The 26489-nt window shown below is 50.7% G+C and overlaps 1 protein-coding gene across 4 annotated transcripts; it reads right to left on the bottom strand.

The window, feature by feature from the left end:
* Positions 1-1400: 1400 nt before the first annotated feature.
* On the bottom strand, positions 1401-25142 carry ADNP2 (ADNP homeobox 2). Of its 4 annotated transcripts, none has more exons than XM_045849945.1 (5): positions 25000-25138; positions 17700-17851; positions 17106-17226; positions 8053-8142; positions 1401-6156 (listed from the first exon to the last, which is right to left on the bottom strand). In XM_045849945.1, exons 3-5 carry the CDS (start codon positions 17211-17213, stop codon positions 2872-2874), a joined length of 3483 nt encoding a protein of 1160 aa, XP_045705901.1. In that variant the 5' UTR covers positions 17214-17226; positions 17700-17851; positions 25000-25138; the 3' UTR covers positions 1401-2871. The 4 variants fall into 4 exon arrangements, with proteins under 4 accessions (XP_045705901.1, XP_045705902.1, XP_045705903.1 ...); XM_045849946.1 differs by having other exon boundaries at positions 24996-25130; XM_045849947.1 differs by lacking the exon at positions 17700-17851 and having other exon boundaries at positions 25000-25142.
* Positions 25143-26489: the final 1347 nt, after the last annotated feature.

The following is a 26489-nucleotide window of genomic DNA, read 5'->3' as shown; positions in this document are numbered from 1 at the left end:
GCGCTCAACGCTCAGGGACGGAGGTGGAGGACGAGGAAGAGCGGCCCAGCGGAGCTTCCCGGCCCAGGATGCTGGCCCAGTCCAGGATGCTGGCCCAGTCCGTCAGCACCGGCACCATCAGCTCCAGGCTCAGGCCGCCGCATCCTGGCTGACTCTGGTGCCTGGGCTGCGAGCAAGCCCAGCACCCGCCCGTCCCTGTGCCGCCCTCCTCTGCTGCCCAGGTCTGCACCCCAGGTCTGCACCGTGGCCCCCGCGACAGAGCAGCTGAGGGCCAGCGCCCTGCAGCTTCACGGGAGTCGCGCTGTTTTTGTCTGGGCCCGCTCACTTATTCACGGAAAACAAGGGAACTGGTGTGACTTTTATTTATTAAAAACACTGTTAAAGGACACTGAATTCACAGAAGCTAAAATAGTATGCTATATTTTAACCGAAGACTTCAAGTATGTAATATTTTAAAAACTGATTCTACGTACATACTTTACACAATTTTTGTACCCATCAAAAAAAGTCTCCTTCCCTTCTCAATTGCTAATCATCTTTTAAGACAGTTTTAATAACCCACCCCCACCACCTATTACCCTGTAGTGGTTTTCCTTTGTCAAATGATAAACACGGGGTGGGCAAAAGTAGGTTCACAGTTGAGACACTCTTGAGTTGGCAGAACTGTTGTGACCGCCCTCCCCTGCACGCCCCGCCCAGCCACACTGGGGGCCTGTGTCTGCCCTGCCCTGCACACTCGTCTCCTCACGTCTGCAGGAACTCCTACAGGGGCTTTCGGGAGCTCGGCTTACACCACATTTTGCCTAACTTTGGGATCCTGAAAAATGGTTTGACAACCAATGGCTGGCCTAACGTGAGACTCAGCACCCCAAGCAGAACCACAGCTGACGTACAATTCCAAGTCAGCGTTTCTCCCTCACAGCAATTCCCGTCAGGGCTGATCCCCCCAGGGACACTGGGACATGACAACTTTGGTTGTCAGGACTAGGCAGAGGCCGAGACGCTGCTGCTGTCCTGCAATGCACAGGACAGTCACCCCAACGAGTTGTCTGGCCCAAAATGCCAACAGAAAGCCTGGTACACACAACTACAGCAAGGTGGGATGAACTAGCGGACCACAGCTGGCTGCCGGCCCCCCCAACCGGGCCCCCCACAGCAGCCTGGCCCCCGTGCAGGTGACCCCTCTGAGTGAGGACACAGGCACGTCACGAAGGTTCAGCCGCATCTCTCCGGTGGACCCAGTAACTGACCAGCCCTCTTGGCTTATACTGGCTCATTTTCACAACGGCAAGGCATGTGTCGGTTTTTTTTAGAAAATACACGTGGTGCCTATTTCCATGCTGACATTATTCCTGGAAGTCACAGCGACATTTTAATGATTAAAGAATTAAACCATTCTATTTGTAGTGGTATAACAAATTTTAATTCAAAATAGACACTCTGAAAACAATAGGTAAAAAAAAAATAAACTTCAACAACCTCTGTTTGAATTTACAAGAGTACACCAATAATCACAGACCAGTTCCACAACTGCCTCAAAAAATGCACACTAGAGCAATTACATGCAAGTATTGTATTTTAAATCCATATAGTAACATTATCTTATTTCCCAGAGACTCATATCCTCTGAACATACTGGACAGGTGCCTCTCCTGTGTGTCACCAGCAATAAATAGGACTTAAGGTTAAGTCTCACCTGGCTGGTCTCCATTACTGGTTCTGGTGCTTTAAGTTCTTTTACGTTGTGTGACTATGTGAAAAACCCCGAGGTCTAACTGTCCAGAGAACAGTGACACAGTGGAGTTCCTGAGCGACGCCCAGCCCGTCAGCCAGCCAGCCACCAGGGTGCTCTGTGGAGCACCCATTTCCCCAGGACGGATGTGCTGACCGCTAGGAAACTGCCAAAAAGCAATGGCCCAGCCGCAGAACTTAGCTCTTGGTCTACTGGTTTCCCCTTGTCCCTGAAAACCTATGTCTACATGTCAGTGTCCACACTCAGGGGTAAAAACTTTATTCCTGAGTAACGTGGTCCTCGTCCTTCCCTTCCGTGGTTTAAGAGTAGCTAGGTTAGTAGAAGAGCTCATGTGTTTTCAGTGTTTACTCTAAAGGCACTAAAGATTTGTCGTCTCACCTTTGAATGGAAAAATGACTTACCGCCACATCAAAAAGAGGGACAGTCTACACTGAAAAGTATTCCTGCATCTACAGAATTATTGTATTTGTAAAACAACTCTTGACTTATGAGCTAAAATACCAGACTTCAGGTATTTATTTTCTAACCAATGAAAATATTTGGTTCTCTATGAGTTATGATCAAAAATGGCTAAGACGAACCTGAAACAATGTAAATGAAAACCATAACCTAATAAGCAAGTATCTTACAAAGAAGCAACCGGCAGAGTGAAGGCCATGCACCCTCAGGAGCCGCACACGTCACAGGGTCTGTGCTGACATCACTGAACGTTCACTGCATCACTTGCAGCTACAGTGAGGCTGAGGGAGATCGAAGCTGAGATCTGCAGGTAATTAAGTATTCTGAAACAAGCTGAAATTTCCTTAAATGAAAACACCAACATGTGTAGATTTCAGTTTTTATCGTGCGGTCCTGACACTACCGGGAAAGCAAGGCGTGCGTGGAACATCGAGAGATTTAATTGACTCGACAGAGAAAACAAACTAAAAATAACTGTGACAAAACCCAACTGCAGGGAATAGTAACTCTGAAAGAACTATCACTTCTTCGTACAGAAGTCTTGCTGAGCACCTGAAATACACCTAAAGAGCAGCATAAAGACCACTGAAATTGATTAGTTCAATATACAGTGAAGAAAATAACATTTTCAAAAAACCTCAATTGAAAAAACTACTTTCCTAATTTTTTACATTTTGTGGTTCATACTCAAAGTTCAATCTGTGTTTAACATTTTTGAGTTCAGACATATCGAAGCCTAAAAGGACAGAAGGCTTGTGACTTTTTATTGCTTTCATGCAAATATATCTTCTTTTTCCGAAAAACGAAGCCACGTCAATTTTCCACACCCACAAGAGTGAGGATAGCAGCTCTATTTCCTTTTTACTGGGGTACGGTCTCTTGTGGAAATAATCTTTAAGAAATTGCTTTTTTTCTTCGTAAGAACGGTCTTCATACTTTCTGGGATTTAATGCTAAAATCTGAAGCGCGTCCTCGTTCACGACCAGCGGTCCCTCCGTCCTGCTCTCATTTCTCTGTCGTTTAAAAGGCGCGACACTCAGCGCCTTCTCTGGAGCCGGGCCCCCCTCCGCGCTCACGACCAGAGGCCGCTGCTCCCCTCCCCGCGCCTCCTCAGCCCCGGGCGGGCCCTCGGGCAGCTTTCTCTTCACGGCGAGGCTGGGGTCGTGCACCACCTCGCCGTTGACCAGCAGCAGCTCGCTGTCCTCGATGAGGTCGGGCTGGGCCTGCAGGTCCGAGCTGCTGTCCTTCGGGGCGCTCCTGCAGCGCAGCAGGTGGATGGCGATGGCCGCCAGCGTCATGTTCCCGGTGTAGACCCCACAGCAGTGGATGCACTTGAAAGCTGGAGACTTCAGGATGGTGTGGACTGTGGGGGTGATGTGGTGCCTGTCCTTCAAGTGCAGCTCATACGCCTCGGTTGTCAGAAAGGTGCCGAAGCAAAAAGGGCAGGTCAACACCTGCTTGCTGGGGCCCCCAGGCACACCCTCCGACTGCGGCCTCACCTTAATGTACACGGGCACGAGCGACTTGGAGTGTATCCCAGCCAGGACTGCCAAGTAGACCTCCCGCTCCCCCAGCTCTTCCTTTGGCAACATGGTAATGAAATCGAGGTGGGGAAAGAGCAGGTTGCCGTTGGCATCGATGTCCAGCTGGAAACCTTTGTTACTGTAATCCACGGGCAGCTTCTTCTTGCCCAGGTGCGTGGTCCTGCTGTGCTCCGCGAGGCCCCTGATGTCGTGGAACGTGCGTGGGCAGAAGAGGCAGCCCAGGCCGTGCATCAGCAGGTGGCGCATGAGCTCCTCCTCCGAGACCATGCACTTGCAGGACAGGCACCGGACCGTCTTCTCCCTCATCCACTTCAAGAACGGCGCGCACGCAGCCAGCTTCTCCGGCTCCAGCTTCTCAACGGCTCTGGACTCGCTGTGCTTATGAGCCACCTCCATGTGGACCTGGTAGACGTTGGATGGGAAGAGCTCGTTGCACACCGGGCAGGTTTTCCACTGCTTCGCTGGCTTGAGCCCCGGGCCCGCCTCTGCCCCAGGGGCGGGGGGCTGCAGGAACACGCTCGGAGACGCGCTCACCACCACAGACGGGGAGGGCATGCCGGCCACGGGACCGGCCATCTGTGCGGCTGCGCCCGACTGCAGGAGCTGGATGGGCACCTGGGGCGGGGTGACCCCTGCGACGCCTCCAGGGGGCACGGGCAGTGTGACAGACACTGGGGCAAGTGTGTACGTGGGGATCCCGTTCACCTGCTTCCCCGTAGGTATCAGCTGCCTGAGAATGGAGCCTGACGTCAGGAAGGCAGTGTTCTGCGAAGCGCCAGGCCTCCCCGGCTGGCTCGCGGGCAGGATGTTGGGGTTCACAGACTGACTGAGCTGCAGGACCCCAGGCCTCCCCGGCTGGCTCACCGGAAGAACCCCTGACACAACCGGCTGGCTGAGATGCAGCACGCCAGAGTTCACAGCCTGGCTCCCAGGGAGCAGGTTGGACGAGACTGTCTGGCTGGGAGAGAGGAGCCCAGGTGGGACCACCTGGCCTGCGGGGAGAACCCGCAGCGGGACCGCCTGGCCGGGAGGGAGCGGCCGTGGCGGCACCGTCAGCCCAGGGGGAAGGACCCCCGACGGAGCCGTCTGGCCGATGGGGAGAACCCCAGACTGGACCATCTGGCCAGCAGGGAGCACCCCAGAAGTTGCTGTCTGTCCTGAAGGGATAACCCCAGCAGGGGTCATCTGGCCTGCAGGAAGGACGCCTGATGGGACAGTCCGGCTCACAGAAATCACTCCTGGGGAGACGGCCTGAAGAACGCCGCCGGGAGTGACAGAGGGGCTGACAGGGAGGACAGCTGGCCCGACGGGCCTGTTCACCGACAGAACTCCAGGCCCAACTGGTCGGCTTACGGGCCCAACAGGCCGGCTGAGGGGTAACACCCCTGGTCGGATGGTCGGGTTCACGGGCAGGACACCGGTGCCGACGGACTTGACGGGCCCCACTGGCCGACTCAGGGGCAGCACAGGGGGGTTGGCTGGCTGGCGAAGCGGGACTCCAGGAGACAGGAAGACAGGCTGCGGCGGTGCGGGCGGCAGAGTGAGGCCGCTCTGGCCCCCGGGCAGGGGACTGGAGACCAGAGTCACGTGGGACTGGGCAGCGGAGGGCGGAGAATGGGTGAGGCTTCCGGAAACGCCCGAGGTCACCGTCACTGGCTGGACCGTGCCCTGAACTGGCTGGACGGCGGTCTGGCTTTGGCTGCTTGGTGGCAAGGCGAGATGAAAGCAAGGGGACGTGGCAGGGACACCCAGAGCGCCGCCGCTCGGGGGAATGGCCAAGTGTGCCGCGGGTTTGGGAGCGATGTGCATTTGCTTCAGAAGTCCAGTCTTCTTGATGTGCTCCGAAATCACGGACCTGAGCTTATTCTCCAAATCTCTGTGTGTATCTGATGTCAAAATATGATACATTAATGCATCCTGGCTGCTGGCATTGGCATTGCACTTTTTACAGTAATACTTGTCAGAGGGCGGCATCTTCTCCGTCGAAGGGGGGTCGTCAGTTCTGGGTTGCTCACTCACTTCCTCCGTTCGCAGGCCAAAGTAGGAATTAATCAGGTAGTGGAAGTGGGCCACCAGCACATGCTTCTTCATGCTGTAGTACAAAGTGTTGGAGAAGTTACACTTCAAACACGTAAAGCTGATGACATCACTCCTAGACGACTTAGTCTCACCTAGGATGTTCACTGTGTAGTTCTGGACTTTCCGAACAGGCGCATGGAACATTCTGAAATGCCTCCCCACCACCTTGGGCTGAGAGGAAAACACACAGTTTGGGCAAGGGATCACCAGCTCTTGGTCAATTTCTTCTTCATGGTAGCGATGTAAATGATTTTTGAACGAAGTAAGCACTTTTGTAGAGTATTTACAGAGGCCACAACAGTACGGCTTTGTTCGGTATCTCTGTGAAAAGAAAAAGTCGAGCACCCTTTAATAAAGCTACGCGATGCTAGCCGCACCGCACACAGTTCATGAGCACACGACTCTTCTCTTGTGCTGTGCTCGACAGCTGACACTGTCACCTCTCAGGGAGCAGTGTGTGTTTTAAGCCAGGGCAAGCTTTTTCTTAAAGGGCCAGAGAGTAAATATTTAAGGCTTTCGGGGCCACACAGCAGCTTCAACAGCAACCACTCGGCACCGGCTGGTCAGACAAGTGAGCGAACAGACCACGTGAACACCCGTGAGCATGGCTTTGTGCCAGTAAAACTGTGCTCATTCAAATTGTGCCAGTAAAACTGTGCTCATTCAAATTTTAACGACTTCCATGTACAGGATGGCATTCTTCCCCATTTTTTCCTTCTCAAACATTTAAAAACTTAACAACTCTTCTTAGCTTCTAGTCCATACAAAAACACACAGCATGATCCATTTCCAAACCACCCACTGAAACCGCAAATCTCTTTCCTTCGTCCTATACTTCGAACTAACTGCATCAATGAAAATCAGCTCAGTTCCCTGCAAAGATATAGTTTCTTTCTCCTCTTTCCACCCTATTTTTCTGATTTTTACTCCACATTCTAAAACCTCCAGGATTTATCCAGGTAGCCTGACTAGCAAACTGTGAAACCTACACCACCTCTGCCCCCCACTCCCATTTCTAGTCCTGGGGAGGCTAAGAGCCTGATGGACCGAGCTCAGCAGGTGTGAGCGCCCAGCAAACCACATGGCACACCGTGCATGTGTCACCACCAACAATCCTCAGCCAGGTCTCACTGGGGCTCAGGCCGCAGAAGACAGTGCTGACAAAGATGGACTCTCCCTCTGAGGCCCACGTGGGGGAACTCAACACACTCAGGCACGAGAGCAGGATCTGAGCCCCCTGGCTGGGGCCGGGCGGGGGGGGGCGCACAGGCACCCGCTCATCTGTGCAGCTGTTCGAGGAGGGGCCCTCAGGCCTCAGCAACCTCCAGACCCCAGAGCCATAGACCACGGAACACCCGGCCCTGGTGAGACCTGGACAGACCAACGCTTCTTCTAGGGCCCCACTGTGGGCTGTGCGGATGTCACCCCACACGGGGAGGAGGGCCCTGCCCCCTGCAGCACAGTGTGCCCAGGTCCGCCCCCCGCCCAGGCCTGCGCCTCCCCCTCCAGTCCCTCCCTCACCACACACAGCGTCCCCTCTGTGGCTGCCACCCTGGCTCACTCCTGCTCTGGCACTTCGTCGTCTCAGGACATGGGCCACAGCGATCACCCAGACACACGCAGTGACCCGCCCCGCCTCCTCTGCAGCCAGCAGCCCCAAGTTCCGGCAGTTCTGGGAGAACTGACCATAAACCCAGGGCCACAGCCAACCACGCACTAAAAGCTCCATTTCTCAAAGATTCTGAGAGACTCCTTTTTCATACTTCAGTGTCTCCGAAATCTGGCAGTCCTTTACAGCGGATGGCGCGGTGGCACAGTTTGAGTGAAGCATGGCTTTAGTTTTATCAGAGGTTCACCAAAAAACAGTGTCTCATATCAATGAAACACTATATTGAAAAACAAGATACTCAGCAAAAATTACACTCAATGGAAGAACCAACAGAACTCACTGCATGTCATCATCTGTTAGTGTGGAACAGATCTCTCGGCTGGCAGAAAATGTCTTAAACACAATCCATAAAAGGAAGAAACAATACACTAAACTCCATCACGGCCAGACAGCTTCTGCTCGGTGAGAGCCACAGTGCAAAACCAGCAGGAGCAGCCACAGGCTGGGGACAGCAATGGCCACCACGCACCCCTCCGCCCCTCAGAACTGAGTCAGCCCTCACGCCCCGCTTTGGAGGAAACATGAAAATCGAATGCAAAAATACATACCACTTTCTTTCCAGAAGGTTCCCAGAGAGAAATGTCTCCCCATGATGTGTTATAAAAGTACTTCTCTCCTGGGTCAAAGCCTTTAAGGTCCTTTTTGAAAAAGGGGAAAAGGAGAGAAATCATTACGGAATTTCAGCAGATAAAGAAACAGTCGTTAGAACCTGAAGGGACTCCTTGGCACCTACGGGCTCTACGTGGGGAAAGTTGAATGAAACTGCAGCCCACCAGCAAACTGTGACAGAGCGCCCGTTAAGTATGAGTCCGAGGAAAAGGTTGAAAGAACCCAAGTTAAAATTACAGTTTTATAAGAAATAAACAGATGGCACTTCCCACAAGTAGTTTCTAAGAGAGAGAAGCCCCAGCCTGCCCCAGCCCCACCGGCAGCGCGGACTGCTGGGCGCTGGGGTGTGCGGGGGGAGCAGCACGGGCACGCAAACCAGGGCCCCAGGCGCCAGCCACAGGGAGGCCCCGTGGGCCAGGTGGGCCAGGTGCGGCGCTTGGGACAGCGAGGGCGCCGAGACGGAAGGGGATGGCGTCTCTGAGAACCCAGCCACCGGAGGCAGCCCGGCCCAGGCTGGTCCTGCAGGGCTCAACAAACCAAGGGTGAAAGGTATCTGGGGGAAACTGGAGAAGTCTGGGTACAAACTGGGCAATAAGACAGACAGAGAGGTGAAGGTAACAGAGAAAAGCAAAGCGCGATCAATGCGAGCTCAAGGGGTAGAGACCACACACGGAGACAAGGCTCAACACTCAGGTGTCAGGACTGGTGACCCCTGCGTGGTGGAAGTGTGGCGTTTAAAATTCTACTTTCTAAAGAAATAACTGCCTGCAGTTTCTCTTTCACAGTTTGTATTACTGTTTTTATAATAAGGTCTTTTTAATTTATTAAAAATACAGTTCCGGCCAAGATGGAGGCATAGGTGGACGCACCGTACCTCTACCCACAACCAAGATTGGAACAACAATAATTTAGAGGCAGAATAACACCCAGAACTGACAGAAAATTTATCTGAATGGAAGTCGGACAGCCAAGAAGTTGAAGTAGACCTGTTCATCCAGACTGGTGGGAGGGGCGGAGAGGAGCAGCCGGGCGTGGGTCACGGCATGGAGAACAGGGAGAGTTGGGCGCACAAGGCAACCGGGAGTGCGTAAGGCATCCGGGGCGCGCGAGATCACAGCAGGTGGACCCTGAGTACGCAAGCGGTAGCTGGAGGACCCAGTGAGATGGCGATTGTGGACCAGGGCAGAGCGCGCAATCCAGGATCCCAGGGAAGGGACCGAGGTCCCAGGAGAGTGGGGCTGCCGCCATTGTTCCTTCCCACCCCCGCCCCCACATACAACATCACAATCTAGCAACTGGGGTGCCCAGCCCTGGTGAACACCTAAGGGTCCGCCCCCCACCGTAACAGGAGCGACCAGACCAAAACAAAAAAAAAAAAAGAGAGAGAGAGAGAGAGATGGCTCAAACAGAAGAACAAATCAGTGCCCCCAGAACTCATCCTTTTGAGCAACCAAGAGATAGCTAACCTATCAGATGCACAGTTCAAAACACTGGTGATCAGGAAGCTCACAGAATTGGTTGATTTTGGTTGCAAATTAGATGAACAAACGCAGGTTACCATAAAAGAAATGAAGGAAAATGCACAGGGAACCAACAGTGATGGGAAGGAAACTGGGACTCAAAACAATAGAGTGGACCAGAAGGAACAAAGAAATAACCAAACAGGAAAGAATGGAGAAATAAGAATTCAAAAAAATGAGGAGAAGCTTAGGAACCTCCAGGACATCTTTAAACGTTCCAACATCTGAATCATAGGGGTACCAGAAGGGGAAGAGGTAGAGCAACAGATTGAAAACGTATTTGAACAAATAATAAAGGAGAACTTCCCCAATCTGACAAAGGATGCAGACTTCCAGGAAGTCCAGGAAGCTCAGAGAGTCCCAAAGAAGTTGGACCCAAGAAGGAACACACCAAGGCACATCATAATTACATTAGCCAAGGTAAAAATGAAGGAGAGAATCCTAGAAGCAGCAAGAGATAAGGGGACAGTAACCTACAAAGGAGTGCCCATCAGACTGTCAGCTGATTTCTCAAAAGAGACCTTACAGGCAAGAAGGGGCTGGAAAGAAGTATTCCAAGTCATGAAAGGCAAGGACCTACATCCAAGATTGCTCTATCCAGCAAAGCTTTCATTTAGAATGGAAGGGCAGATAAAGTGCTTCTCAGATAAGGTCAAGTTAAAGGAGTTCATCATCACCAAGCCCTTATTATATGAAATGCTAAATTATATTATATGGACTTATCTAAGAAAAGAAGATAAAAAAAAATGTATAGTAAAAGGACAGCAAACTCACAATTATTAACAACCACACCTAAACCAAAACCAAAAGAAACTAAGCAAACAACTAGAACAGGAACAGAACCACAGAAATGGAGATCACATGGAGTGTTAGCAACAGGGGAGTGGGAGGAGAGAATAGGAAAAGGTACAGAGAATAAGTAGCATAGATGGTGGGTAGAAAATAGACAGGGGGAGGGCAAGAATAGTATGGGAAATGTAGAAGCTAAAGAACTTATATGTACGACCCATGGACATGAACTAAAGAGGGGGGAAGTGGGTGGGAGAGGGTGTACAGGGTGGAGGGGAGGGAAGGGGGGAAATGGGACAACTGTAATAGCATGATCAATAAAATATATTTTAAAAAAGAAAAAAAGAAAAAATACTACTTAAACCAGAAAAAGAGAGTCAATGCAATCGCTGTCTCTGCATACACCTGTGCTAACGCACCGCTGCTCACGAGTCAGTTCAGAGCCAGAGCACAGCACACACGGTGACAAGGACGCAAACTGGGAACACACGCCGTGGGGCTGTCACGCACCGCAGGGAGGCAGCGGGGATGGCGGCACGGAGGCGGGAAGGAGAGAGCATGCGCTGTGAGGCTCGCGCATCACCGGGGCAGCAAGCAGCATGCCATCCAAACAGCCAACGACAGCACGGAGCTCGTAAGCCAGTAATGGAGGCGAAAACGGAATCACAAAAATACACAAGCCAGAAGAAAGCAGGGGAAAAGGAACAAAGAACAGATGAGACAAGTACAAGCGAACAGCGAGTTGGGGGACAAACCGGAGCCGACAGTCAACAAGCACCTTCAGAGATGGGGGCTGGCCAGCCTCTGTGAAGGTGCAGCCAGGCCCTCGGCAAGTCCCTGCGGCACTGCAGGCTCTGACCCCACGACTCGACCCCACCGTCACGCACGGGGCGGCCAGGGACGCCACGCGGGCCCCGGCAAGTGGCTGTGCTCTGGAAAGGCTGCCGACACAGCAGCCAGATCTGGCCCCTGCTCTGGGCCACAGTGCGCCTGCACCTGCTCGAAGTTCGCACACTAAGAGACACAGACTATGAGACTGGGTACAAAAACAAGACCCAATTCCATGCTGTCTCCAACATTCTCACCATAAACACGGAGACGCCCCACACCCAGAAAGAACCCCCGGTGTCTCCCCGACTTCTCCACCGACCCCATCATCTGTGTTTCTGAGTCCAGCCCAGCGCCGCAGTCCTTCGCCTCGGAACGGGTGCGAAGCAGAGCCGCCGTCGGAGGGGCGGTGCACCTGGCCGGGGTGACCTCTCGGCAGGAGGGGCAGGCTGACCCGCGTGGTGGGTCCGGTGCGCCCACATATGCCACATACACTCCTAACAGCGGCTCTATAAAGAAACTTCTTGTCATGTTTCATAAGGGGGACTCTCAGCAAAATAACGAGTGTAAGTGAAAACAGGTTAAGAGCAAACGTAGAAGAAAATTTCAACGACTGTCTTGTAGCATTAAAATATAATTCAGCAGAAGCTCCTGTGCTCCGTGCCTCAGCTGCCTGGTGTGAAGAGCGGACCCGAGCAGAACACGTGGAGAGGAGGGGTCTCGACCCCCAGCAGCACATTAAGATCAAAATCACCCGGGAACTGAGCAAAGATTAAAAAAGTAAAATCAAGCCAAAAGTTGCTTATTTGAAAAAATTAACAAAATTTACAAATGTTTAACTACACTGACAGAAAAAGAGAGAAGATAAAAATAATTAAAATCAGAAATGAAAGTAGGGGCATTACAACTGAGCTCGTAGAAGTAAAAGGGTCAGACAAGCATCAACACTGCCAACAACCGTATGCACACAGATACATGAAATGAACTGGAAAGAGTCCCAGAACCATACAGAATCACCTCAACTGATTCGAGAAGAAACAGAAAATTTCAGAGGACAACTAACAAGTGGAGACTAAAACGGCAATCAGACGCGTCAAACGCGGAAATGTCCAGGACCCTGCTATCAGAGCCAGCCCAGGAATCACCAAAAAAGAAAATTACAAATGGTCTTCATGAATAAAGATGAGAAATCCTCACCAAAATACTAGCAAACACAACCCTACCGTATACTTAAAAAGACTGCACACTATATCCAGGTGGGATTGATACCAAAGACACAAGGGCGGAGTGTTCAGCATGAGAAAACCCATCGACGCGACACCACACGCCACCGGAGAAGGAGGGAGGAGAGCCACACACCCGCCGTCACCGACACAGAGCCGGCCTCTGACGGAGCCCAGCGTCCTCCCAGGACAAAGCGCTTTCGGGGACTCCCTCAGCAGGACACTGGGCATTTTACCAAAGCCATCCTGCTCCACGGTGAGAGGCTGAAGGTTTCCCCTAAGATCAGGCAGAAGACAAGGGTGCTGGCTTTCACCGCTGTTAGTCAACAGTGCTGTACTCAAGCTCTAGCCAGAGCTATTAGGTCAGAAAAAGAGATAAAAGACATCCAAGTTGAAAGAGAAGAAGGAAAACTATTTCTATTCACAAATCCCATAATCCTATCTATAGAAAATGCCAGCCACCCCCCCACACACACAAACCTACCAGAAGTAATAATTCGGCAGACCTACAGGTTAAAAACCAACACACACAAGTCAGTTGTGCTTCTACAAACCTGCAATAAACGATCTGAAAAGGAGATAGAGAAAACAAGTCCTTTTTCAATACCATCGAAAATAACGTGCCTAAGCATACATCTAACCAGGCAGGTGAAAGTCGAGGACACTGAAAATGCCACCAGACCAACCGAAGCCATTCACGACCGAAATTAAAGAAGGACGCAGAGACAACCGCGGGCCGTCGGCAGGGCTCGCCGCCTCCCCGGCGGATGACCCCTTCTGAGCCGGTCAGCGTGGGCTTCTGCTGCTTGGAAACAAGAAGCTCTGAACACTACGGTGCACTAAGGGTGGCGCGTGTGGCATGGGGAAAGCTCTCACTGAGAGAGTCCGTGGAAAGGTGAAAGCAGACCCGCGCGGTCCCGCTGGGGCAGCCCCGTCTGGGGAGACGCGGAGGACACACACAGCAGCAGCCATGGGCACTCGGGGCAACGGCGCGGTCTCCCCTCTCCACTACATTTGTGTGCATGGCGTCTTCTGACTGCTCTGTGATAAACCTTTACACTGCTTGAGTTTTTAAAAATTTAGTAAATATAGAACCAACTACAAATTAATTAAAACAAAAAAATTCCCACAAAAGAATTAATAACATTTAACCCAACGGTCAGTCTAACTAACGATATTTGTAAGCTGTTCAGATCTCCTACCCTGCCCTGTGAGGTGTGTGCACAGCTGTGTCCTGCTCCTGGAAGAAAAGGTCAAGTCTTGAGCAAACCACATGAGCAAACCCATCAGGCTGACTACGGCAGCACAAGTCAGTGAAGGATATTCAGTTCTATACCAGCGTTTACGAAAGGACTCCAGGATGAAAATTTCCATTTAAGTTGTTACTGGTGTTTTATTTAAAAATAAAACAAAACCAATTTTGTAACAGAATTTCACTTAGAAACTGAGGCCAGCCCTGACCACTGTGGCTCAGTTGGTCGAGCATGGTCCTGCAGAGCAAAGGGTCGCCTCTTCGATTCTCAGTCGGGGCGCAGGCCTGGGTTGTGGGTCTGGTCCTGTTTCTCTCTCACATCGATATCACCCTCCCCCTCTCTCTAAAAATAAATAAATAAAACCTTTAAAAATATATATTTCTTTAAAAACAAATAAATACAATAAAAATAAAACCGAGTTCACACTGAAGGGCCGAAAGGGACATGACAACCAGAAGCAACACCTGACCCTGGACGGGGCCCAGCACCGTGGAGAACGAGGTGCTCTAAGCGATTAGGTTAGACCAGACGCAGGTACCTTACCAACGTCAAACTCACTCGGCTTGGTGATCGTCCTGTGACGAGACTGTTCTACTTTTTGAAAAAGACTGTGTTTATTTACTTTTAGAGAGAGGAGGCGGGAGGGAGATAGAGGGGGAGAGAAACATCCCTGGGTGGTCGCCCCTCGTGCACCCCCTCCTGGGGACCTGGCCCGCAAGCCAGGCGTGTGCCCTGACTGGGAGTTGAACCGGCCACCCTTTGGTTCACAGGCTGGCACGCAATCCCCTGTGCCACACCAGCCAAGGCAAGAGTCTATGCTTATTCTCAGAAAACGCACTTGAAGCATTCAGGGAGTCAGGGTCATGAGATGTGCCACTCACTCTCAAGTACCTCAGGGAAACATCACACACACAAACACACACGCCCAGCACAAGCAAAGGAAGGAGATGTTAGAGCAAGTGGGATTAAATGTTAACAAGTGTTAAATCCAAGTAAAGGTTAGTGAATGTCCCTTGTACTACTTCTATTATTGTAAGATTTCTGTAAGTTTAAATTATTTCCAAATGGAACAACTGAAAAAAGAAACCTTCATCAACCCCTTCTGGTTTGATGGAGGCCTGTCAGCTGGGCATGGCCCTCTACCCCAAGTTCCCGGAGCGCCCTCCCCCTCTCTCCAACGGAAAACCCCACCCGTTCCTTCCAACAGCTCCAGCCCTACCTCCGCTACCAAGGCCCCAGGGCCCCCAGTCAGACGCGACCCCTCTGCGGGCTTCTCTCTAGGGCTGTCTCAGCTGGTCTCTCTGCTCCTACTGGACCGTCACTTCCCTCCTGGGCCTCAGGGTCCGACTGAGTCTCTCTCCTCCGTCACCGTCCTGGTGAAGACACTGAGGCCCAAAGGGGGACTGCATTGCTGAAGGTCACACCATTTCCCAATAGCCAGGACTGAAATAAAACGCATCTCTTTATCCCTTAAATAATTCAGCAGTATTCTCTCTGTTCACCAAAGGGAACTATTATACCTTCCGGGTTAACTTTTTTAGTATCAGCCACACACAAGGCACATTCTAGGAGCATCCCCTTTATTATTGGTTGAAATTTCCTCAGTCTACACTCATACACTTGTGTTCTTAGCTTGTTTTTACACTCTCTGCAAATACTAAAGGCACATACTTCTTTATTATTAATGGACTATGTGTCTATTATCCACCTTCTCAATCTTGTATCCAAGTAACTACCTGCTTTCTTCCTCATGGAAGTCATAAAATTTGACTCGCAGACAGGGCTGCAGGGAACCCTGGGAGTTGTGTTATCTGAACACTGCTCCTGAGAAGTCGTGTCTTTCCGAGAGCTTCCACTTCAGTATCTCCCTTTATTTCCAAGTGAACTCTCAATCGATCTGTTACCAAAAGTACTTACTCTCACTGATTCATTTAAAAATTTTGGTTAAAATATATATATACATTTGTTAAGTGTCTATGTGCCAAACATAATTCCGGCTACAGGTAGGAGAGCTGATAACAACACAGTGAGGTCCCTGCCTCCCTACACTCAGGAGTGGGAGACAGAAGGAACCTGGCACCTCAGGACCCTGGGAGCTACGAAGGCAGCAGAGCAGGCGGCAGAGCAGAGCACAGTGGGGAGGCCCCGTCGGAGCGAGAAGAGCTCCCTGGGGTCCTTTAGAGATGAACATTTGTCTACCTGCTGACCATTAACGAGAATCCTGGAAATTACCACCCTAGTAGCATCAGACTGCCTTTTTATCAGTAAAATCAATCTGGTCGGAAGTCTGAGATTTGAAAATTTTAAGAAATTAAACTCTTCCCAGGCCAAAATACTTTGAATCAAATTCTTCACAAGTTTAAAAAAAATCAAAGCTGACAATTCATAACTATTTTAATAGTTATGAATAAAATACGTATAGAATTATCAATGGCCATAAGGTCACACAACATGCCTTGTTTACCCATTTTTACTTCTTTACTAGACATGCCAACCATGGATTCTCAAGCTCTAAGAAAGGATATAAAATTGTAAGTGAACACAACTTATCAGGAGTGTGGCTGTGACCTTAATTTTAAAACTTTTGTAAGAATAAATATATTAAATTCACAAGTCAGAAAAAACAACACCCTATCATATCATGCATGCATCCCATTTATTTGTTACTCAAACAATACTGGGGGATTAAGTTAGGGTTTTCTGCTAAAATAATAAATAATTCAACATGTTCTCCTCAAAGAGCAAAAACAAACACACAGTTAACGCTCAAACAACATGGGAATTGGGGGTCCCAACCCCCAAACCCAGCGCTCTGCCCGCAGCTGAAAACCCACATACAATTCTCAACACCCCAGAAGTCTAGCTGTCCCTGGGCAGCGACAGCGGATCGGCTCTAGGACCCCCACGAAGACCAGGACCCGGGAACCTTCGAGTCCCCCTGTGGAACGGCCTAGAACAGTGCACCCAGTCAGCCCCTTGCGCCTGCAACTCCCAGGTCGGAACTGCCGTTTCCGGTTTGCTGCTGGCTGGACCCGCGGACTGAGGCCAGGGGCGCAGGGGCCGACCGCGCGCCCACCGGAAACGCCGAGCACACGCGGGCCCGCGCAGCTTCACCCGTCGCTCAGGGTCAACGGCGTTTTAAAACTAGCGACTACAAAAAACCCTCATAAAAGTCACTTTAAAAACTTACACAGCTTAAAATTACACAGTTTACATCACAGAGACATAAATTAGAACGAATGATGATCTCCACCTTGAGGAATCTCGCCCATCCTCCCAAAACTCCCAGGTCAACTCCCAGCCCCAGAAGGCCAACCCTGGGGCCCTGGCACCCCCAGGGCCACTGGCTGCTCTCCGCCTGACCCCGACGCCCTCTCACCTGCAGCAGCTCCTTGCAGCTCTCCAGCCCAATGTCCACAAGAATGCTTTTCACCTTTTTTCGTACCCTCCTGATGTTGTCGAGATTTTCCACGGGAATTTGAAACATTTTTGAAGTTTTCCTTGGAAGGGAAGAGAACAAAGCGGCAGTAAGTAACAGGGTTGGTAAAACGCTGAGAGACTGTCAACAAGTCCTGCTGGGACGACTCGCTCACCACGTGCAGAGGAGTGAAGTCGCACTCTTCCTCTGCCCCCCCCACACAAGAATCTGCTCAACACAGATCACACACCTCCCACGAAGAGCTAAAACTCTAAAACGCACAGAAAAAACACAAGCATAAATCTTTACGACCCTGGATTTGGCAATGGATTCTTAAGATGACACCCAAAAGCTCCAAGAAAAAAAAAACAGGTAAGTTGGACTTCTTGAAAATTTAAAACTTTTGTGCTTTAAAGGAAACCATGCAAAAAGCCAAAAGAGAATCCACAAAATGAGAGAAATGTTTGCAAATTTTATTCTGATAAGGAACTTATACCTGGGATAAAAAGAGAACCCTGATAACTCAGTCACTAAAAGACAAATAACTCAACTTACAAATGGGGAAAGGACCTGAATCCCTACTTCTCCAAAGACAATACGCCCATGGCGGGTCGGTACATGAAAGATGCTCAGCATTAGCCAGGTGGAGATGCACACGGAAACCAGTGTGGTGACACTGCTTCACACCTGCTAGGAACGCTGTGATTCTGAAAAGAGAAGATAACAGTTGTCGGTGAAGACACGGGGGAGGCGCCCTCTCAACCTTGCCGGCAGCACTGTCCATGGTGCAGCCTCCAGGAGGACAGCCTGGCCCTTCCTCAGCAGAACACACCGGGGCACCCTGCGCCAGCAACCCCACCAGAGAAATGAACAGCGTGCATCCACACAGACACTTGCACAGGGGCAGTCACAGCAGCAGTGTCCCTAATAGCCAGAACGCAGACACCACCCGAACACCCGCCCACCATGAATGCACTAAAGCGTCGTGCACTCACACAATGAGTATCGTTTGGCCCTAAAAAGAGATAAAAGCACCAACACGTGTCAGTGTGGAGGAGCCTTGGGGAACATGGTGCCCAGTGGCAGAAGCCAGACATAAAGGCCACGTGTCGTCGGAACCCACTGCCGTGCCGTGCCCAGAACAGACGAGGTACACACAGACACAGGTCAACACTGGCTGCCCAGGGCTGAGGAGGGGACAGCTGAGTGGAGGCTGAGGAGAACCACTCTTCCTTTTTCTTCTTAGATTTTATTTATTTTTATTTTTTTAGAGAGAGGGGAAGGAGGGAGAAAGAGAGGGAGAAAAACATCAGCACAATTGAAACATCCATCGGTTGCTTCTTGCTCACCCCTAACGGGGGACCTGCAACCCAGGCACCTGCCCCAACCAGGAATCAAACCGCTGATGTTTTGCTTTGCAGGACAATGCCCAACCCACTGAGAGACACATGGGTCAGAGCAGAGGAAGCTTCTTTTTGGATGAAAGACAACGTCCTAAAACTGACTGTGGTGATGGCGGCACAACTCTGCAAATATACTAAAAGCGAACAGTACACTTTACACAGGTGAACTGTATGCTACATAAATTACAGCCCAATAAATCTGCTTTTAAAATACCTGAAAGGGCATAAAATTAAAATAAGCCCTGTGATACCTGACTGGACAAGAAGGCACAGGCATCACCGTCCTGCTTCGAACCCCCCACACAGAAGATAACTGGGTGTGTACACGCCACAGCTCTGCCCCAGGAGCAGCCACACAGCCCAGGAGCAGTGAACACTCCCTGGGTGCAAACCTCGATTTCTAAATGCCACTGTCCATGAAAAGGAAACAGGCTCCTTAAAAAACAGCTGATCTCAGGGCTGGAACATGGAAAAGACAAGCTGGTCCCGAAACACCGTGTGCCAGAAGCTAAGGAAGCTGGCCAGAGAATGGCGAGACGTGTGAAAAGGACTCAATGGAAGCCAGCTTGAGGAAGTTCCCACAAGCCAAGTATGGGACGACTCAGGCATTAAACAATCCCAGTACCAGCTTATGCAGCCTGTGGCGATCAGCTTTCCAAAGATAATGCAGTACTATCTCCCATCCCACGTGCCCTTCTTCTAATGGGATGTCAACACGCCTTCCAGAAGTGAGGGCATCAGAGCCCCTGGAACCTGGACAGCACCTTATGGCTGCCCCCCCACCAGGTACGGCAGGATCAATGCCACGGGACCCCCAAGGCTAGACCATCAGAATGCCTCGCTTCTGCCTGTTCTCTGGGGCCCACCATACTTGGAATCCAGACCCCACCCTGCGAGGAAGCTCAAGGAGCCCTGGCGCCCACGGGTGGGAGGTTCACACCAGGCACCAGGGGTGCGAGTGCAGACACCTTGGGAATCCCTCCGGCGCGCCGCAGCCCGAGTTCCCGGACCACGGCCCAGAGGCTGTGGGGCAGGGGCGGGCCATCCAGAGTAGGGAATCCTGCCTGAGCTCCTGACCAAAGAGCTACTGAGCTTTTTAAATACAATGTTTTATTCCACCCAAGTTTGATTTGGTGTGGTTGGGCATGCAATGATAACTAAAATATAATCCACTAGAATACAAAGTTAGGTCCATGGTGCTATAATTAAATAAATGAAAGCTTGATGAGAAATGGGATATTTACATGATGTCCAAGCATCTCCCAACAAAACACTTAATAACCAAGGAAAAAGGGTAGCTCAAGAAGTCTGGCAGAGAACCCCAAATTAAGAGACAGTGTAAAAAAAACAACTAGCCTAAAATGGTCAAGTGCCCACATCATACAAGGCAATACTTCTCACAGTAGCCCAAAAGCATGAACAGCCCCCAAGCCCATAGCATGGTGAGGGGGGAACAAATGAGGCACAGCCACACGGAGGAACGCAGTGCGGCACTGGGAGGGGGCTAGGGCTGAGGCGTGCCGCAACACGAGTGCAACTCAGAAACACGACGCTGGGTCAAAGGCGGTGAATGCCGACATCCTCAGACTATCCGATCCCATGGATAGGAGACATCCAGAGAAGACAAACCTACAGACAGAAGGCAGATTAGTGGTTGGCCAGGGTGGGAACAGATACTGACTGCAAATACACAGGTTTGGGACGAGGGCCAGAGGGGTGCTGGAAATGTTCTAGCATTGGATTGTGGTGATGGTTGTACAACTCTGCGAATTCATTTAAAAATCAATGAATTACACACTTAAAAGATCATGGCCCTGGCTAGTGTGGCTCAGTGGACTGAGTGCCGGCTTGAGAACTGAGGTCACCGGTTCAATTCCCAGTCAGGGTACAAGCCTGGGTTGTGGGCCAGGTCCCCAGTAGGGGACGTGCAAGAGGCAACCACACATTGATGTTTCTCTCCCTCTCTTCCCCTCTGTCTAAAATAAATAAAGTCTTAAAAAAAAGATCACAGAAGAGAAAACTAAGGAACTGCTCCAGATTGAAAGAAACTGGGTAATTCAATATAGTATGCAATTCTACCTTGATTATTCTACTGTAAATGTTATAGGAATTGGCAAAACTTTAATGGTGATAATGTACCGATTTCCTGCTTTGATGGTTGTATTCTGGATAGGTTAGAGAATGTTCTTATTTATAAGAAATAGACAATATTTGAGGTAATGTGGCATCTTATCTGGGAACCCACTTTCAAACAAATCAGGGGCAAAACTTCTTTGTACTTGCAACTTTCCATAAATCTGCAATTAGTTTTAAAAGTTTTTAAATGTATCAACTATAAAAGCTAAAAACAAAATCAGTAGAATTTGAGTTAAAGAAATGCCAGGTAAAATAACGAATGCTGAATTTTTATTATCAAAACAATAACTTTTAAAGATTGACAATATTCACTAGTAAAAGTAGAAAAATTGTAATTTATTCACGATTAGAGGGCAACTGGCCGGTGCCTCGCAAGATGTTGAGTGATGGTTTCTGTGGGTCAGCAGTTCCACTATGGGCCTCTCCTGTGACCCCTCACCCAAGGATGAATTCAGTGCCCCTCCCAGGAATCCCCAGAGGACCAGTTTATAATTCTTATCACACTTACCTCACTGTGTTGTAATTATCTATTTATATCTATTTCCCCTATTGGACTAAGCTTCGGGGGGAGGAATCATGTTTTATTTGCATGGCTGGACCTATCACAGAGCATAATACATAGCAAATGTCTATAATAAATGAGCAAAAGGGTCTTGGAACCAAAAGGTCACTGGTTCAAGTCCCAGTCAGGGCACATGCCTGAATTGTGAGCCAGGTCTCCTGTAGGAGGCATGAGAGAGGCAACCACACAGTGATGTTTCTGTCTGTCTCTTTCTCCTTCCCTTCCCCCTCTCTAAAAATAAATAAATAAAAATAAAATAAAATAAATGAGCGATTCCGAGCTAGAATCATGAGACATGGAGAAAGGGCTAAAATGACTGAAGGAAGAAAAGTCTGAATCTGTTTGGCAAAACGTAAATTAAGCCAAAAAGGTAGACTGGAACCGAATGGGGGATGGGTGGAGAGCAGGGAGGGTTAACATGTGAGGAGGAGGGGCTGTGGTCAATAATAAGGAAACATGAAGTTTTTGAAAAGCTGATTTGGAATGGGTAAATTTTCCAGACAACTCATCTATGTGGAAAGTATCGTAGGCTCAGGAGGAGGCAGGGGTGTCCAACCTGCAGCCAATGATGCCTATGAATGTGGACTAACACAAAACTGTAAATTTACTTAAAACCTTTTTTTTTGTTCATCAGTTTTCATTAGTGTTTGTGTATTTAATGTGTGGCCCAAGACAACTCTTCTTCTTCCGGTGTGGTGCAGAGAAGCCAAAATGTTGGACAGCCTCGGAAAAGACCATTTAGTATTATAGACCTTGGTAAAAGAAAGTTATCAAAAGTAAAATACATTGGATTGGGTTCTAGTCTTCAAGAGCATCAACTGACAGAGAACTGTCAAGAACCTCATGACGGCTTTCTTAAAAAACTACATACAACGCCACTTTCCAGCCCAAACTGCCTTCTTCGCAGAGCGAGGCCTCCACAAAACCACCTGTTAGATGCTTTCCACTCAGTTAGCTTTGTTTTCATTTCCGCCTTGAAGTTCCACTGTCCTCTCTATCCCAAGGAGGCCAAGTTTATTGCTTGCACAGAACTCTGGCCCGACCTAGCACTTGATCCTATTACATGTTTTGAGAAACACAAAGAACAGGGATTGGTGGACTGCCCAGTAGCAGTTTGGGGATGGGCTGATTTCATAGGCTGGTGCCTGGAGGCTGCAGCAGAATGGCTGGCTCAGGAAGAGGAGACTGTGAAGAGGCTGTGATTGGGCAAGTTTCAAACAGGCTCCACAGTCACCTGATGTTCAAGGTCAGGAGCAAGGTCAAGGAACTGTCAATCTTCTCTCTTAAATTTGGAGAACAGGACATTTTTATTCTCAAACTGTACATGCCCCCATTGCCTCATCATTGTTACTGTGGTTCCCCCCAAACCAAGCACACTGATCCCCTTTTTAGCAGTTTGCTAACTGTTTAAGAATAACAAAAAACAAAACAGGTAAATTATAAGCTTCATGACCTTTCAGGAGCCCAGGTCTAATGTTGTCATTTTGGGGAAAAGCAGCTCAGTTTTACCAGGATCTTTCCATTCTAAAATACCATAATTTATCTAGTCTAAGATGCAGGATTCTACACAACATGCCCAGTGGATTAACCAGGGAAGAAACTGCTCAATGTTTTTGCACTTCTGGATCTTCCAACGACACTGCTCTCCACACGTCCTTAGCACTCGGTTAGATCTGTGCGTTGGTGAATGGGGCACGTCAGGAATCGGCAGGCCACAGCAGCTGCCCTGATCTTTCAGGCTCAGTTCACAGCAAACTACCTTTACTTTCTTAGTGCCGGACAGACCTGGAGTTACCAAAAAGTCCACTGATGGGTACAAGCAAATGCTATTTCCCAAAGGGGCACTTAAATGGTTCCCCCCTTTTTTTCCCCTAGTATCAGGACCATTTAAGAATATTCCATTATGGAAAAAATACCCTCTAAAATACAGGTGGCAAACACAAGGCCCGCAGGCCGAATCTGGTCCTCCACATTGTTTTATCCAGCCCAGCACTTTGATTCTACCCAATGGCAGCGCTGAGCTCCTTGTCCCTGATTACGGAGTAGGTACATTTATACAGTCCTAGAATTACTAAGGCCCTGCGAAGGCACCGAGAGGCTGATGTGGCCCCTGGTGAACATGAGTTTGACACCCCTGCTCTAAAACATAAAGTCAATCAGATAATAAACACCTTTTAAGCCACAGAACCTCCTGAGAGTTTCTCTGAAATCTCACTTCTAAAAGAATTTCACCTGAGAGGCACCACAGCACCGTGACGGCACCAGCAAGGGTTCCGGTGCCACACTGCCTGGGTGCAGATCCGCTCCCCAGGGCCTTAGCTCTGCAATCTGTGGCAATTCACTTAACCCCAGGCCTCAGCTGCCTGGGGCACTGGGACAGGCAAGCTACTACTCCAGGGAGCAGTTGTGAAGATCAATGAGTTCATACACGGAAAGCGCTTAGAACATGCACATTGAGTCTCTACGGGTCTAATTCCAAAAATCTAAATGAAATGTCCCAAGCATTGGAATACGGGGCTTAAAATTAAAAACTTCAAAAAACACCTGTTATTTGGGCCATACACGGAAGCACGACTCAGAAGGTCTTGGTTGGCCTTCACCAAGTGATCGGCCTTCGTGCAAGTCCTCCTCCAAAACACGCTGCCTTAACCGGTGTGTGACAGCAGAGTGGACGGAACACAAAATGCTGGGGACCTGCTCCTGCACAGGGGCCACCACCATAAACCCACCAACCGCCTAGCAAACCCGGGTCCAAGTTCAAGAGGCACCCCAGGACCTCTGCGGCTAGAGACTGGGCACGCCCCCCACAAGCCGTCATCACTGCAGCCCCAACTCCGGCCTCGGACGCGCACGGTGCCCTCTACCTCGTCCCCACCCTCCGGCAGCAGCGCCGAGTCCCTCCCGCCGCGCGACTCCGACCGCAGATGAACGCGCCGCCTTCACGACCCTCCGGCTTTTACGTGCGGTCACCCCCACCAGCGCCTCCCGGACCCCGAGCCCGACGGACGAAACCGGCGTACCCTCGCCATAATTTTAACAGCGTCCAGGCAAGTCTCTCCTTCGGACGCCAAGAAAATACTTTAAATATTTCGTCATTGGCCATTCTGCAACTGCGCCCAATCTCATCTGGCAGTTAGAATTTCTGACATTCCAAAGCCAAATGTTAGCAGAAATTTGGCAAACAATCTACGTCAACGCAACCAGCACGAGCACACGAAAAGCTAAAATTTTAATGTTAGCACCTGCCTATTAAATTATCAATATGCACAGGAAACGCTCAAGGCCAGAGGAATAGGATCTGCCGTCAGCGTTGCTTGGACGGTCCGCTCCTTCTGGGGGAAAACGCCGCGGGGCCGACGAAGGTGCGACCGTATCTCCGCGGCCCACGTCCGCCGCCACCCCAGGCTGCTCCCGGGACAGGCTGGGGAAGAATCGAGCCGCCCTCCCCCGACCCGCGCCCCCTCTTCCCCGCTCCGTCCCTTCTCTGCCACCCCCACTCCCCCGCCGCCCGCCACTGCGCCCCGGTCCCGGACCCTCCCCCTCCACGGCCCCGCCCCACGGCGCCCACCCGGCTGCACGTGACGAGGAGGAACGACCGGCACCGTTCGGGCCGCGAACCCGCGCCTGGTGAACGCCTCGGGATTCGTGAGGCGGCCGCGGGTGTGGGCGGGGCGGGGCGGGGCCGCCGCCCGGACTTCGCGGGCCCGGCCGGGTCGGGGGCGTCGTCGCGGGGCCGGGCCGGGGTCGTACCTACCGCTGGGCGCTTGAAGCGCCACCGCGTCCCCCGCCGCCTCTCGCCTCGCCCCGCCGGGGCCCACGCCCGCCTCCGCCCCGCGCGGCGGGACCCCCGCCTCGGCGCGCTCCCACCCTCGCGCGACCCTGTCCCCTCCTCCTAGCTCTGCCAGAAAGAGAAAATGGCGCTCGATTTGCCTCCGGAAGTGACGCGCATCCTTATTTGCATGCCAGTGCAACCAGCCAATGGGAAGAGAGGGTGCATGGGACCCCCTGGGCCGGGCCCCACAGACCCCTTGGGGCCCCTGCCTAAACCTGGACTGGAGGTTCTGGGGTGGGAGTGGGGATGTCCTGCAAGAGCCCCCTACCCTGACCACCCTCCTGCCCTCCTGGACTGGCCTGCTACCCCTCACCATCATCTGTGCAAACTCTCGTGAGAGTTTGAGTGGGCAATGACGTCATTGAAGGGGTGGGGCAATTGTGTCATCAACCACGTGGCCAATCACGGGCTCACCAGAGTTTTGACCTCATTTGCATGAAATGGGGGTGGAGCTAGTGGCTGCAGCAGGAATGGACGGCCCCGCCCACATCTCAGGGCCAATAGGAAACTAGCTAGGAGGAGAATCCTGCCATGCCATTGGAGAGTAGGACTTGGGCTATCAGGACTTTTGCAAGTGTGTCCTTGAGTGATACATCTTGGTGAACTGAGTGGATAGGGTCTCCTCCTGACTTTGGTCTACGAACCCTTGTGTCACACCTTTGCTTGAGAATTCTGATTTTTAAGTCAGAGCCACTATGTATTTTGTAGGTTAATCGCATACATTTGTGAAAACTCCTAAAGGGCTTTAAATTTCACTTTTGCCTAGATTTATTAAATATTGTGAAGCAAGAGCATATTTTTCAAAATGAGTGAAAACATGGAGTAGCTTTCAAAATGGCTTTGGGTCTTCATCCATTGAGTCAGTGCCCACAGGGACCAGAAGGACTGCACCGCCCTCAGGGAGCTTGCAGTGGATGAGGCCAGAGGTGCGTGCTGCCACCTACTTTCATTTGTCGGTCCCTGCCCTAGTCCCGCCCCTTAATGACTGCCCGGACCTTCCCCACTTCACTGAGGCTCCCTGGGCAACACTTGCCTCTCCTCAACGTCCTTTTTGGGGGAAGGTCACTCTCCTTCTTCCAGAGCACCAAGGCCATCAGCCTCGGTCCCCCTGGGCCTCCCAGCCCTGCATGCGCACCTATTTCCTCAACAACCAGCCTGACCGTAGAGCCAGTCTCTGAGCACGTGTCTGTCTGTTTTCAAGACCAGCCTGTTGGTGGTTGGGCCTGGTGTACCCGCCCTGCAGGTTCCTCATGGTCCAGTCATTACCCCCCCTCTCTCTCTACTTGTACCTTCTGCTCAGTTTTAGCCCAGTGACTAAAAATATAACAGGCACCATATAAATGTCTGGTTGACCATAACTGAAAGACAGCTTTATACTTATGAATTATGACTTGATAATGAGTTACAGCGGT

This window comes from Phyllostomus hastatus, unplaced genomic scaffold, assembly GCF_019186645.2.
Source record: "Phyllostomus hastatus isolate PE091 unplaced genomic scaffold, TTU_PhHast_1.1 phas_contig_80, whole genome shotgun sequence".
Classification (NCBI taxonomy): domain Eukaryota; kingdom Metazoa; phylum Chordata; class Mammalia; order Chiroptera; family Phyllostomidae; genus Phyllostomus; species Phyllostomus hastatus.
This window is presented reverse-complemented; position numbering and strand designations above follow the sequence as displayed.

Bases quoted from the DNA above. Each gene is read 5' to 3' on its own strand.
- ADNP2 (XM_045849947.1), bottom strand. From the start codon at position 17,213: ATGTTTCAAATTCCCGTGGAAAATCTCGACAACATCAGGAGGGTACGA. The intron at 8,143-17,105 runs GTGAGAGGGCGT...TTTTTCAAAAAG, and splicing joins GCTGCAAGGAGCTGCTGCAG to GACCTTAAAGGCTTTGACCC. The intron at 6,157-8,052 runs GTATGTATTTTT...TTCTTTTCACAG, and splicing joins AACCTTCTGGAAAGAAAGTG to AGATACCGAACAAAGCCGTA.